We start from the raw sequence: 13,292 nt of genomic DNA on the forward strand, positions 1-13,292 counted from the left end.
TTATCGATGGATGACCCACATTTCACTCTCACAAAGTCGCTTAGGAAGACGTCTTGAAATGTCTGCTTGCATTGAAGCTCACTCCTCTTCTCTCTCCTCCTCTCTCTCCTCCAACTAAGCATGAATATATTATTTTAACCCTTATAGCCAGCTGACTAGGACTTATTATACTTGCTCTCAGTCGAACCCCCCAAAAATAAAGCACAGCCAGCCACGACGGAGCCTCACTCACTGTCACTGGTAGTGGTCGCTCTCCTTGTCAGTCTCACTGCAACTGTTTTGCAGAGGAAAAAAAAAAAGAGTAGGCTGGCTCACTCACTGGAACTGGGAGTGCGAGCTCGCTCGGGCCAGCCATTACTCCGTCTCCACCTTCCGCGCTTCAATTCACCCACACCCCCCCCCGCAGTCCCCACTCCAAAGCACTCTCTCCCACTCTCTCTCCCCCCTCCGCCATGGCCGCGTCGCACTCCTCCCCCTACTAGCACGCGCCAGCCAGCCCGCGCGATCCAGATCCCGCGCGCGCGCGCCACCCGGCCATGGGGGGCTGCCACGCCAAGCCGCTCACCCACGACGCCGACGCCTCCCCGCCCCACCCCGCGCCGGCCACTCCCCCGCCGCCGGCCTCGTCCGCCGCCACGCCCAAGAAGCACTGGACCTCCTCCCCCTTCTTCCCCTTCTCCACGCCCAGCCCCAGCCCGGCGCACCACCTCTTCTCCTCCTCCTCCGCGGCCTCCCCCCGGACCACCGCGTCCAAGTCCCCCGCGCCCGCCACCCCGGCCAGGCGCCTCCTGCGGCTGCCCTTCCCGCCGCCGTCGCCCGCCAAGCACATCCGCCAGGCGCTCGCGCGCAGGCACGGCCCCTCGCGGCCCGCGATCCCCGAGGAGGGCGGCGACGCGGACGGCGGCGGCAGGGGCCTCGACAAGGGGTTCGGCTTCAACAGGGGGTTCGCCGCCAAGTACGACATGGGGGACGAGGTCGGCAGGGGCCACTTCGGGTTCACCTGCGCCGCCAGGATCAGGAAGGGCGCGCGCAAGGGCGACCCCGTCGCCGTCAAGGTCATTCCCAAGGCCAAGGTGACCACAATGTCCTGCAAATTACTTTGCTCGCGCGCCTTCGGATCCTTGTTTTGTTTGCTGGGGTTTTGGTGAAATTTATCGAAATCTAAATATATGCATGTGCATGCTACTTTTCTGAAAAATAAATGACTGATGCGGCCGGAGTTCATTTATAGGCGCTGTTAGATTTGTTAATGGCTAGTAAATAATGCGGCCTTTTCATGATAACTACGAGGGTGCTACTACTTCTGAACAAAATTTGTACCTATAGGATTCTGTAGATTTATGCTTTATGCATGTCCTTAATGTTTACTGAATAGAGAAAGGTAAAGCATGTCTTTCTGAAAGCAACCGCTCACTAATCTAATCAAAGTTCTGTTGCATTGGACGCACAGCAGTTGATTTCTTAACAGACGTGGCCCCTTCTCGTCACCTACACGAGTTAAAGTGCTTTGTCCTAGGGGTTCTGATGCCAATGCTGTCTTGCCCTGATAGCATGGATTCATCTACTAACATGATATTGATCCACATTGTGCATTGTAAAAAGATTGTTTAACTTCATTGCATGCATGCAAGAATAATTTAGATTATTTTGTTTTCTACGTCTAGCATTGTTGCATACTAGGTATTCCATCCGTTCCACATTAGTTGTCGCTGATTTAGTACATCGGATTATTTGCTGCAAAATATACCCACTTGAATGATGAGATCTTAGTAATTCCTTTCAATTATTGGTTGATATTTGGTAACTAGTTGGCCTACTTCTTTATTATTGCTGTGGAACCTTGTTCAGGCCCAATAGTTGCATTCTCTCTTTCTTGGGTTACAACATTTCAGTTCGTTATTTTAGGATAAATACCACCACTTACCATATCTAGACATCAACTTAGTTCCTCAGTCTCATATGCGCATTCTTTAATATTGTCTGAGGTTGCTATCATCTTTTGTCAGATGACAACATCCATTGCTATAGAGGATGTCCGGAGGGAGGTGAAAATTTTGAAGGCTTTGGCTGGACACAAGAACTTGGTCCAATTTTATGATGCATATGAGGACAACGAAAATGTCTACATAGTAATGGAGTAAGCTTCAATGTACCTTCCTAGTTGTCATGTGTTTTGACTGTAATTTCAAATCTATGAGGATGCGGGCTCTTTAATATATCAAGTGTTTTAGCCGTTAGCCCCCACTATCAATACACTAAATTACAAACGTATAAAACAAACTCATCGAACAGCAAAACGTTCCATTTTATTAACTCGCTTGAATAGTTTTGCACATTCCTTTTATATTAAGATTTTTTAGTCTATTTGCTTATTGTTGATGTAGCAACAATTACCTTTCAAAAGCATATGAATATGCTGCCTTGTTTGATAAAAAATGTCTCAAGCAAGTATATGGCTTTTCATCCGTTACTAGACGATTAATTACTTTTTTACAGCCCTTACGTTAATTCTTGTTCCAAGAGTTACACAAAGGATGAAGGTACTATCGGCAGTTCGTATAATTGGCTGCAATTATCACTTGATAACGCATTATGAGATTGAACATACATTAATGTCCTTTTGCGTGGCTGCACTGTTGTCAATAGGCTTGCATCTAGAATGGAATTTCCAGAGATGGTCAAGTCCAGAAAATTTCGTGACAACAAAGTCGTTGAATGATACCTTCTATATTAGACTTTTTTTTGGCATCCATACGTACCTTTCATACCTTTTTGACATGCACACCATGTTTATTTGATGTTAAAAAGTAGTAATATTTAATTTAAAATTCTGTTGTTTAGGTTGTGTGAGGGAGGGGAGCTTCTGGATAGAATACTTTCCAGGTAAGCTACAAGTAAACTTATATTAAGTGATACAGCATCATAGTTTACTGCGAATTATGTCATTTGTTAAAACTTATGTTTCGGTTTCACTTTAAGCAGAGGTGGCAAGTACTCTGAGGATGATGCGAAGGTTGTCCTGGTGCAAATATTAAATGTTGTTGCTTTTTGCCACATTCAAGGAGTAGTTCATAGGGATCTCAAACCAGAGGTGAAATGCCTTTTCAGTTTTCCAGCATCTCATCAGTTGTCATTATTACTATGGACTTATTATAAACTTATGATTTTTAATAGTGCTGGTAAACTAGCCAGGTCTTCATTGCAAATTGCAACAATGAACTGTTTCTACTTCCAGTATATAATATATCCATGAATCTTGAGCATTACACTATCTAATAGCCATATAATTTACTCATGACATTCTTCACATACATAGCCTATGTATGGTGTTTATTTTAACTTCTCCTTTGAATAAGCATCAATTTTAACTGTTCTCCTACTTGACAGCGTAATGACTTGTAATATATATGTTTTCAGAACTTTCTTTTTACTTCAAAAGATGAGAACTCTCAACTTAAGACCATTGACTTTGGCTTATCAGATTTTGTAAAACCAGGTTAGTTTTTTACTCATCAATCTGCATATTTGTTTATTTGTTGATTTGTACCTGCCAGCAGCAAAGATAGTAGTGTCCAAAGGCATTTTTTTTCTAACAAGATGTTCCAATCTTTCATGCAGATGAGAGGCTTAATGATATTGTTGGAAGTGCTTACTATGTTGCTCCTGAAGTTTTGCATAGATGCTATAGTACGGAAGCTGATGTCTGGAGTATAGGTGTCATTGCCTATATCCTCCTTTGTGGCAGCCGCCCATTTTGGGCACGCACTGAATCTGGCATATTTCGTTCTGTTCTCAAAGCCGACCCCAGTTATAACGAAGCACCTTGGCCTGCTCTGACCCCGGAAGCAATGGACTTTGTTAAGCGCTTGCTGTGCAAGGATCCACGTAGAAGGATGACTGCAGCACAAGCTTTAGGCGAGTTTCAATCTGTCTGTATGGAACTATGGATCCAGTTTAAACTTATTTCTCTGAGTATCCCTTACATTATGTTTTTCAGGTCATCCATGGATCAGAAACTACAATGACATTAAGATGCCGTTGGACGTCCTTATATTCCGTCTTATCAAAGCTTATATTCGTTCTTCATCATTAAGAAAAGCTGCTCTGAGGGTCTGTATTGATAAAACCTTCTGTTTTTTTCCTGTTGTTCCACATAGATATTTCTGTTGCCTCTTCAAATTTGAACTTGCTTTTATCATCTATCAGCAATTTTTTCCACTGAATGCTTTGACTGGTTGTGCAGCAGCATTGTATTTCCGTTAGTTGGTTAGTTAGTTTCAATCCCATATATCTCAGAACTTCTTGATCTGTGTTACATATTTTTGCAATTTTCATAAATGTTTTTTTTATGCCTACCTTTTTCTACTTTTAATTTTATAAGTACCGATCAAAAAATGCTTAGGCAGTTCTGTTTGTTTGCGTTATGTCCTTTTACAATTAACTAAAGAGGGGAAGTCACTTTATTTGAAGCTCAACTTGGTCCTCTCAAGCTTTTCTTTTGATACCCATGACTAACCTCTTTTACTTTTGTCTGCAATCTGCAGCCATTGATTGATGATCTTTCTTGATCCATTACAGGCTTTGTCAAAGACTTTGACTGTTGATGAGCTTTATTATCTTAAAGGGCAGTTTTCCTTGCTCGAACCTGATCGAAATGGATGCATCACTCTAGATAATATCAGAATGGTTTGTTCTTCATAGAGCTCTGGTATGCTATCCCATTCATTCTGAAGCTACTCTGCTGACTCCTCCTGTTTCATCCTCTTTAGGCCTTGACAAGAGAAGCCACTGAGGCGATGAAAGAAACACGAGTCCAGGAGATCCTTGTCTCGGTACGTATGTGTTGTTGATCTTATGATAACATCTGATTCAGCGCACATTGTACTCACTCTATAACTGAATTATCTTTTCAGTTGAGCGCTCTTCAGTACAGACGAATGGACTTCCATGAGTTCTGCGCAGCTGCGCTAAGTGTTCACCAGCTTGAAGCATTAGATAGATGGGAGCAACACGCGAGATCTGCTTATGACATTTTCGAGAAGGATGGCAATCGAGCTATTGTAATTGATGAACTAGCTTCTGTATGTGACACATTCTACTCCATCCATGTTCATTATCTAATTGATAATTTTTTTTGGAGTCTCTTGACATATTTCCTATGTTCCTTGGTCTTGCAGGAACTGGGTCTCAGCCCTTCAGTGCCGCTGCATGTTGTTCTGCAGGACTGGATCCGGCACACCGATGGGAAACTCAGCTTCCTTGGATTTGTCAAGTTGCTGCATGGCATGTCCAGCAGGTCCCTGTCAAAGATGAGATGACTGTTGATACTCTAACGACAGCAACAAATTTATGCTGCCCCAGCACCTGATGGCCCGGTTCACAGTTTACAGACAGCTTAGCAACTCTTTTAAGGAAAGGTTCGTCTGCGTTAGCCTGCATACGGAGGACGACACTGGCTGTGCTAGTAGTACCCGCCTGGTTTGTCACTAATTTGAGTATAGAGTTCTGTTTGTTTGTCGGCGCCTGCATACTGATTGCCGCCACCGTCTTCAAAAATCGTCGCCGTCGTCAGTTAGTAGATTAGGAAAAGGAAAAAGATCTCACCCATGTCTCTGCATTTGTGCAACATGTGATGCCTCTAACAGTCTTAGAATAGCCATGTTCCGTTGCTGTGGACAGCGTTGTAAAATGCCCTGGTTCCTGTAACTGGAGCAGAGTCGCCTGGGACACATGTCACTCGCTGCCATTGTCACCAGTGTGCCATTATATTGATTGAGTTGAATGAATATGCTTGAATTTTGTGATGTGCATATGGTTCTTGTGTCTGCCTTGTGGCTAATCTTGCCCGTTTGCTGATTGTGTCGTGTCAGAAATGCAATACATCCCAAGGTGTTACCTGATGCCCCGTAGACACGAACATTGATCTCGTTTTTGTAAGGTTAACATCTGAGGCGTGAGATTGCGTGAAGTTTCCAGGTCGTAATTTGTTCTTGCCTGTGATGATCTGTGCCTTTGGGGCTTTCTTTAGAGCTGTATTATTCTTTTGGAATTCTGAGCCGCTGATCTTGCGTGGAACATGCCAATCCAAATGTCCCAACCAACGCCGTCCGGTGCCGATTGTTAGTGGCAAAGGTTATAGTGGTAGGGTAATCTTCGCTTCGGACTGTCTATCGCTGATACAACGTATCAACTCTCCAAGCCAAGACCGATCTTCAGTTCGCTCTGTGGTGATGGACATCAGGCAGCTTGTAGCGAGTTTTGATTTTGATTCAGCTACCTTCAAGTATGTTTATCGATCTCTCAATGAGGCGGCACACACTGTTTTTTGAAACGAGCCAAAAGATTTGCCATTTTCATTAATAGAGAAAAAGTTTAGAGTTTTATAACAAATGCCTAGGACATGTTCTAGAACTTAATCAAAAGCCTACTCTCCCGGTATTACATTGCACAATTCCTTAGCACCGGCCAAGCACCAAGCCCGGGCCTCATCTTTGATCTTGACGATGATAGCATTTGTGGTGGAATGGTGGTGGCGGAAGACTCTAGCATTGTGCTCCTTCCAAACTACCCAAGAGATGAGCATAAGAAAGGATACCAAAACTTTCCTATGTTGACCTCTTCGTAAGTCAATATTTGTCCACCACACATCGACGTTTGGCTCATTGATCCATGACTTCGGGGGTCTATCATGAATACCACACCAAGCTAGAATCTCTTTCCAAACCCGCAAGGTAAAGCGACATTTATACATGAGGTGGTCCGCCATCTCTTGGACTTGGTTGCATAGAGGATAATTTCCACAATTTTCCCAACCTCTACGTTGAAGCCTATCCGTCGTCCATACTCTATATTGCATAATCAACCAAACAAAGAATTTGCACTTTGGAGGTGCCCAAACTTTCCAAACCGTGAAGTTTAGGGAGGTTGAAACTAGGTCTTTGAATTGCATCTTGTAGGCCGAGGAGCCAGAATATTTTCCATAATTTGTGAACTTCCAAGTAATGGTGTACTGAACATCATGGAGAAGGCGCACGTCTTGAAGAAGACCCCAAAGCTTGACAAATTCTCAATGCGAGGCACCCCAAACTCATGAGGGATCTTGATTTGATTGACCCAAAAGTTGTTATGGAGAGCCTTCCGGACATTGCAATTCTTCTTCTTAGACAATTTATAGATCAAGGGCGCCAAATCACATGGGCAAAGTCCGCCAAGCCAAGGAGAGATCCAAAATTTCACCTTTTCTCCATTTCCAATATTAACAAAAGTGGCGGTCGCAAAAAGCCGTCGATCCTCCTTATTGCATAGATTACCAAGACCGATCCAAGATTTCGATTCATCAGTCCACTCAAGCCATAGCCATCTTAGCCTTAGGGCGGAGGCAAACTTCTCGAGGTGCAAGATACCAAGGCCACCAAGCTTGGTAGGACGGCAAACTTTCTCCCAATTAACTTTGCACTTGCCTCCTATCACTTTGTTGCGGCCCGTCCAAAGAAAAGCCCGGAGAAGAGCCATGATTCTATGAGTGGAAGGTCGATGGAGGTGATGCGATGGATCGTTTGAGAAGTAAGGACGGAGCAGACCAACACTCTTCTACCAACCATGTTCACATCCTTCCAATTTTCGGCGGCAAACTTTTCGACAATTTTATCTTCTAAGTATTGAAGGTCCGCACGTTTAAGCCTAGTAACCGACAATGGTAAATCCAAGTATCGCATTGGAAAAGTTGTTCTCTTAGTCATGAAAGGTTAAAGGATGTCATCAAGGTCGACACTGTCGCATTGGATTGGGGCAACAAGGCTTTTTTTTCGAGGTTAGCACCTAAACCGGCCACTTCACCAAAGATAGCAAGAATTGAAGCGAGGCACACACTTTGGCTAGGACCTTTAATGTTTATAGTTTAGGCTTTATTTTGAACATTGCACATAATGTGATCAATAAAGTGCTGTGTTCTAACAAAAAAAAAAAAAACGGCCGCTCGTTCAAAATTTCGAGTTTTGAAATTCGGAAAGGTCGCAGATGGGCGTTACCTATGAAAGGAAGTAAACGTTCGGGTCACACGGCAATCTAAACCCGCTTTCCATTTTATCGGAGCCTCGGAGGCAAACGAGAAGTGGGGAAAAGCGAGAAGGCGGAAGGCAACCAGAGGAGGCAAGGGCGGCGGCGGCGGGCGAGCGTCCCAAGCCCGGCGCGCCGGAAGGCAATCGGGGGGCGGGCAAGGCCACCGCGATGCCGGTAACAAGAAGGCGCGCGGCGGCAGCGGCGGCGGCGGTGGTGGAGGAAGAGAGCGACGCGCCGATTGACATCTCCTCTGATTCCGATGCCGAATCGGCGAATTCGGGGTCGGAGGAGGAGGAGCCCAGCAGCGACGAAGACTACATCGACATCAGCGACAGCGGCGAAAGCTACGTCAACATCAGCGACAGCGACGATGACGACGACGAGGGGAGCTGCGACGGGAACGAGGGGGAAGCGGAGGCGGGCCCACCCGGCGCGGATCGGAGCGAGGATGCGTCCACAAAAATCGCCGATCTCCTCCGCCGTAATCACCCCTATCCCTTTCAATTGCTTGCAACTTATAGTGTTACTGTTGTTTCATTATCCAATGGAAAATGGAGCAGGAGCTTGGCCCTGCTAATCTAATAGACATGTAGACAGTGCTGCATAATGAAAGGCAATAGTCTGGAACCCTGTTCGGAAGAAGCGGCACGGTGTTTTGATTGCATTCAAGGGAGACTCGGTCGGAGCACCTGCAGATTAGTGCAATCTAGTGTAGCTTAATCAACAATCAAATCATGAAACGCAGTCTCCCTTATAGTGCTATTGGCTACCGTACATATGTAGCATGCTGGAACCCTGTTGTGAACTAGCTTCATTAGTAGTTTGGATTACATCCAGGGGAGACTCAATCTGAGCACCTGCTGGTTAGTGCAACTGAATTGAGTCACTCAACGTAGTCCTCCTTCTAGGGATATCGGATATGACAGCCTCACATAGAGGGGATCCCCAAATTATCAAGATATATTTTTGTATGGTACACTTTATTTCGAAATATAGGCAGAATGGTTGTACAAATGGATAGAGCATAGAGCAATTGGGCGGAACCCGCTTCATTATAAACCAGTCATCGAATGGAGTTGGACGCAACTTGTGTCATGTTTGAGATGGTAGAAGTTAGGACAGGGCTATATGATATTCCTAGACTTTGCTCAGTTTGTTTCAAGAGAAAACATGAATTTATTGAACATGATGATCCTTATATTTGATAGCACTATTTCCTACATACCCTAATGAGCAGAAATTTTCTTATAGGAGGGAGGAATCTGGATAGGATTAAGCTGGTGGAGTGCAAAGCATATTTAAAAAAGAATGGTCTTAGCCAAGTCGGAGACATGACAAATTGTGTAGAAAGAATAATGCTGCATTGGAGGTTAGTTATTGGATATTTCCTAGGCAGGAATTATTCACTCTATTTACGCTTATCTCCTCGGTTCTGATGAACAGCTACTGCCTAAGATCACATTTCGAAAAATATCACTTCCCACATCATCCTTGATTACTGATTATACCTTCATCACAAGATCTTGATCTCAATATATGGTCATGTGGCATTTCCTCAATAGGTTCAAAACGGAGGATCCAGAGAAAATTTATCCTCGGTCATCCTTTAGTATTAACTGTAAAGGTGACACCTCACTTGTCACACAAGATTTCCCCTGTATGTGCATAGACAGTCAAGGGCAATGACCATGATCTTTCAATTCAGGTGATGTCTGTAGAGGCGATGCTGTTTTATTCAAACAAAAGGTTCATGAGAAGAGGTAGCCATCTGTATTTCTGTACTAGCCAGGGTCTCTTTTGAATGGTAGCATGACTCTCCTTGGTGAATATTACAGTGGAAAAAGACACTCAAAATGTATTGGGAAGCGAATAGTAGCTGGTAAAGTTATTAAGGAAAGTTATGGTAAAGAGAAACAACAACACACCTTTACTGTAAGTATTGGTTCCATGATATAATACCTCAATTATTTTTGTTTTCATATGGCCCTTATGACTATGTTCGTTGTTCAATTTAATAGATTCAAGTGTTCTGGAGCAAAGGAGTAGGTAAATTACCACCTTTGAATCTGCTACTTGTCAAAGGGCGCAATTTATACAGAATGATGACCTTCCGCCAGGTGGGAACTGCTCTTTACCAGAATTAGTTTAGGATTCAGTATTATCGAATGAATTTACTCAAGCGTATTAAGTCTGTGTTACCTTCTAGGTGTTGTCTTCTTGGAATTTGATGGATTTATGCATCTCGATTATCAAGTTTATTTATGTTGCCCTTTTGACACTGTATGAGATTGTTTCAGATAATCTTATCGATCTACTCTGTTATTGGGAATGCATAAATTATTTCTTCTAACCGCATTCACCTAAATGAAGTGTAGTTTATTTATACATATTCTGAGGATGTCCCCACCATTCTCAGAGGGTGTGCTTATACCTTCATATACCTTGTCACAAGATGTCGTCCTATGATTTTCAAGTTCACATCGGAATTCATTTGTTTATGTAGTCTTGGACGAATGAAGAGGATAGATCGAAGGCTCTAGAAGAAAAGCACGGCAGAGGAGATGCTGCAAGACGTGTTCGTGCTTTGAATAGACCTAATTCTGGAGGTCACGGTAATTCCTATTCTCAGTATAATTTTGCTTGTCCTTAGAGGTTTTAGTTTCTCTATTAAGCATTATCACATTAGCACTTGCCCACTTTTGAACTCAATGATGTTGTTGCATATGTGGGTTGATATTCAGTCACACACACCGGATGTACTGTTAAATGCTCTTATATTTGTTCAATAAATCATCTTTTCCGTGCTCGCGAAAAACATCATTTATGCCACCGGAGTACATTTTCTTCTTTGATATTTGAAGTTTGAACGTTATGTTTTGATAACCACTTCTAGAATGATAGTTACACAGTACATGTAACAGAAGTTTGTGAGCATTTTCTTTGGGGATTTTCTGACTTTAAATTCCCAAGGTTTGGGTTAGCCTAATTAATTGGAATTAGGTAGTCTAGAATCTAGATGCAGCTATCTCTCAGAGGAATAAATTAAAATTTCTACATAGAACAGCACAGCAGAGCACGAGATGAGTAATGTATTCACAGTTCTAGCTGCCTGATATGCTTACATACACTTCTTGGCATTTGTTTTGCTAAGCTATTGATTGATGCTACAATTTATTTTCATTTGGGAAGTCCATCCTTTAAGGTCTTATTTTGTTTTACCAGAGGGCTGGCTAATTTTGTTCGTCCATTTGTATTTATCCTTCTGGCAGTTCTCAAGGGCAAGAAATCAATGGAAAAAGAAAAACACATGTCTCAACTTGGACGGCCCGATGGTGGATCCAGGAGAACTAAAGGCAAAAAACGCACTATGCAATCCTGCAATTCTGATCTTCCAACCAAAAAATCTCGAAAAGAAGAGCACCGAGTTTCTTCTGCAACAGTCTGCAATGGTCTGAATAGCACAGAAGTTAGGGTGAGTAAAAGAAAAGCTGGTTCTAAGCAAAAGAAGACTGTTGGTAACAATCATGCTCAGTTTGAAGGAAGGCGCTTCGGTTCAGCTTCTCATTCGCAGACACATCCCGGAAATTCAGTTGGAATAAATCAGCCTTTATTTGAGAGGCCCCAGCGGCCACCTCCACTACGTGAAGTTGGTAATGCCTGGCAACCTCGTATGGACGGCAGATCAATAGCATGCCCAAACCCTTCAATGGCTTTCGAACATCCAAATGCAGCACCGGCTGGCTGGCGTCCACCTCCAACCAATCAACCTGGAGTGGTGTTTCCACCGTTCAACATGTCACGAACTATGTACCAATCTGATTCAGATAGAGCATATGTGATGCCGCAATACAAATATTCTGGTGGTAGTAATAGGTTTCCTCGATAGGGTGGTTTGGCAGATGTCAGTTGCATTTTCAAGACTTAATTAGCGGTCACCGGTCTGAAATGTGGAATCCTGTTCTGGCTTGCTCAAAGCCATTCAATTTTTTAGCGGTGCTTCGTGCAATCTATTTTATTAATCAGAAACTTCATTATTACAATCTGCAAACCAGGTGTTAAATCAAAGCAATAAGATGAAACTATGCTAAGAGCTTCTCTTGCGCACACACATGGGCTGCATATTTTACAGACCGATTCAAATATAGAAACTTGAATGCCTAGAACGAACTGACTTATGGTCTGTTTGGTTGCTCGGAAGGGTGTTTTCTGTTCTGCTGGGCCAAGTTCAGTTTGTTTGGTGCACTACGGGATTTCACGTTCGTACGTCGTATGGTTTTTAAAGCGGCTAAAAAGTTGGCTCACGAGGGACACTCGATTTCAGCGTTTGATTTCAGCGTTTTCGGGTATGTAGGTGCTGACGAGCGCGAAAGTGAAAGCATGGTGGCTCTCTGCGTGCCCACTTTGGCAAAACTAGAACCTTCTTAGCTGCTATGTGCAGAGTGTGGACTAATAGAACCCGGCGGTATGTGAACCTGGCTTAACTCAGCTTCTGATTGGTCCAGAAAATATACGTGGGGCCCACTGCTGCAGTGTGCTGTACCTATGCCACAGTAAAATACATATGTGGTCCTCTCCCATCCCCCATGGCATCCTCTTCTCTGCCACCTATCCATCCCCATCGCGGTTCAAGGCCGTCGTGGCCGACTGCGCCGCGCACAGCCGCATGCGCCTGCTGCTGCACTTCCTCGGCATCCTCCCCGTCGCCAAGCGCCGCCCAACCTCGACGCCGCCCGTCCTGGACGCCACGTCGACGGCGCCCTGTCCTCGACGCCGCCCGTCCTCGACGCCACGTCGACGGCGACCTGTCCCCGACGCCACGTCTTCGACGCCAGCTCGACGGCGGCAGGTCCCCGTCGTCGACCCGTCCTAGACGGCGCCCTGTCCCCGGTGCCGCCATGTCCTCGACGACGCCCCCGTCTCCGACGCCAGATCGACGGCGCCATGTCCCCGACGCCGATCCGTCCGAAACGGCGTCCTGTCCCCGATGCCGTCGCGTCCTCGAGGCCGACATGTCGTCGACGCCGCACCCGTCCCCGACGCCAGCTAGACGCCGCCCTGTCCCCGACGCCGCGCCGTCCCCATCGTTGCCTTGTCCTCGACACGGCCCTGTCCCCCGACGCAAGCCACGCACCGGATCAGGCGCATCGACAGCACCGCTAGTCGAGTCGCCCTCCGACGCTAACCACCACCGCGCGGGCCTGGCCATGGGCGCACCACCACAGCAGGAACACCCG

General features: G+C 45.0%; 2 protein-coding genes across 2 annotated transcripts; both read left to right on the top strand.

The window, feature by feature from the left end:
- The first annotated feature begins 536 nt into the window (after positions 1-536).
- Positions 537-5,786, top strand: LOC124674668 (CDPK-related kinase 5-like). The gene is made up of 11 exons (XM_047210715.1): positions 537-1,073; positions 2,007-2,137; positions 2,842-2,883; positions 2,983-3,091; positions 3,418-3,496; positions 3,619-3,915; positions 3,998-4,110; positions 4,579-4,686; positions 4,770-4,832; positions 4,914-5,081; positions 5,178-5,786. The coding sequence occupies exons 1-11, from the start codon at positions 537-539 to the stop codon at positions 5,316-5,318; spliced, it is 1,788 nt and encodes a 595-aa protein (XP_047066671.1). The 3' UTR covers positions 5,319-5,786.
- A 2,440-nt stretch (positions 5,787-8,226) lies between these two features.
- Positions 8,227-12,041, top strand: LOC124674670 (zinc finger CCCH domain-containing protein 62-like). The gene is made up of 8 exons (XM_047210716.1): positions 8,227-8,539; positions 9,310-9,427; positions 9,621-9,682; positions 9,764-9,818; positions 9,894-9,990; positions 10,077-10,175; positions 10,562-10,670; positions 11,328-12,041. The coding sequence occupies exons 1-8, from the start codon at positions 8,227-8,229 to the stop codon at positions 11,942-11,944; spliced, it is 1,470 nt and encodes a 489-aa protein (XP_047066672.1). The 3' UTR covers positions 11,945-12,041.
- Positions 12,042-13,292: the final 1,251 nt, after the last annotated feature.

The sequence above is a fragment of the Lolium rigidum genome, chromosome 7, assembly GCF_022539505.1.
Source record: "Lolium rigidum isolate FL_2022 chromosome 7, APGP_CSIRO_Lrig_0.1, whole genome shotgun sequence".
Lineage (NCBI taxonomy): Eukaryota > Viridiplantae > Streptophyta > Magnoliopsida > Poales > Poaceae > Lolium > Lolium rigidum.

Coding starts and splice junctions, on each gene's coding strand:
- LOC124674670 (XM_047210716.1), top strand. CDS start 8,227: ATGCCGGTAACAAGAAGGCGCGCGGCGGCAGCGGCGGCGGCGGTGGTG. Junction 8,540..9,309: donor AATCGCCGATCTCCTCCGCC/GTAATCACCCCT, acceptor ATTTTCTTATAG/GAGGGAGGAATCTGGATAGG. Junction 10,176..10,561: donor GAATGATGACCTTCCGCCAG/GTGGGAACTGCT, acceptor TTGTTTATGTAG/TCTTGGACGAATGAAGAGGA.
- LOC124674668 (XM_047210715.1), top strand. CDS start 537: ATGGGGGGCTGCCACGCCAAGCCGCTCACCCACGACGCCGACGCCTCC. Junction 2,138..2,841: donor AATGTCTACATAGTAATGGA/GTAAGCTTCAAT, acceptor TCTGTTGTTTAG/GTTGTGTGAGGGAGGGGAGC. Junction 4,687..4,769: donor CTCTAGATAATATCAGAATG/GTTTGTTCTTCA, acceptor CATCCTCTTTAG/GCCTTGACAAGAGAAGCCAC.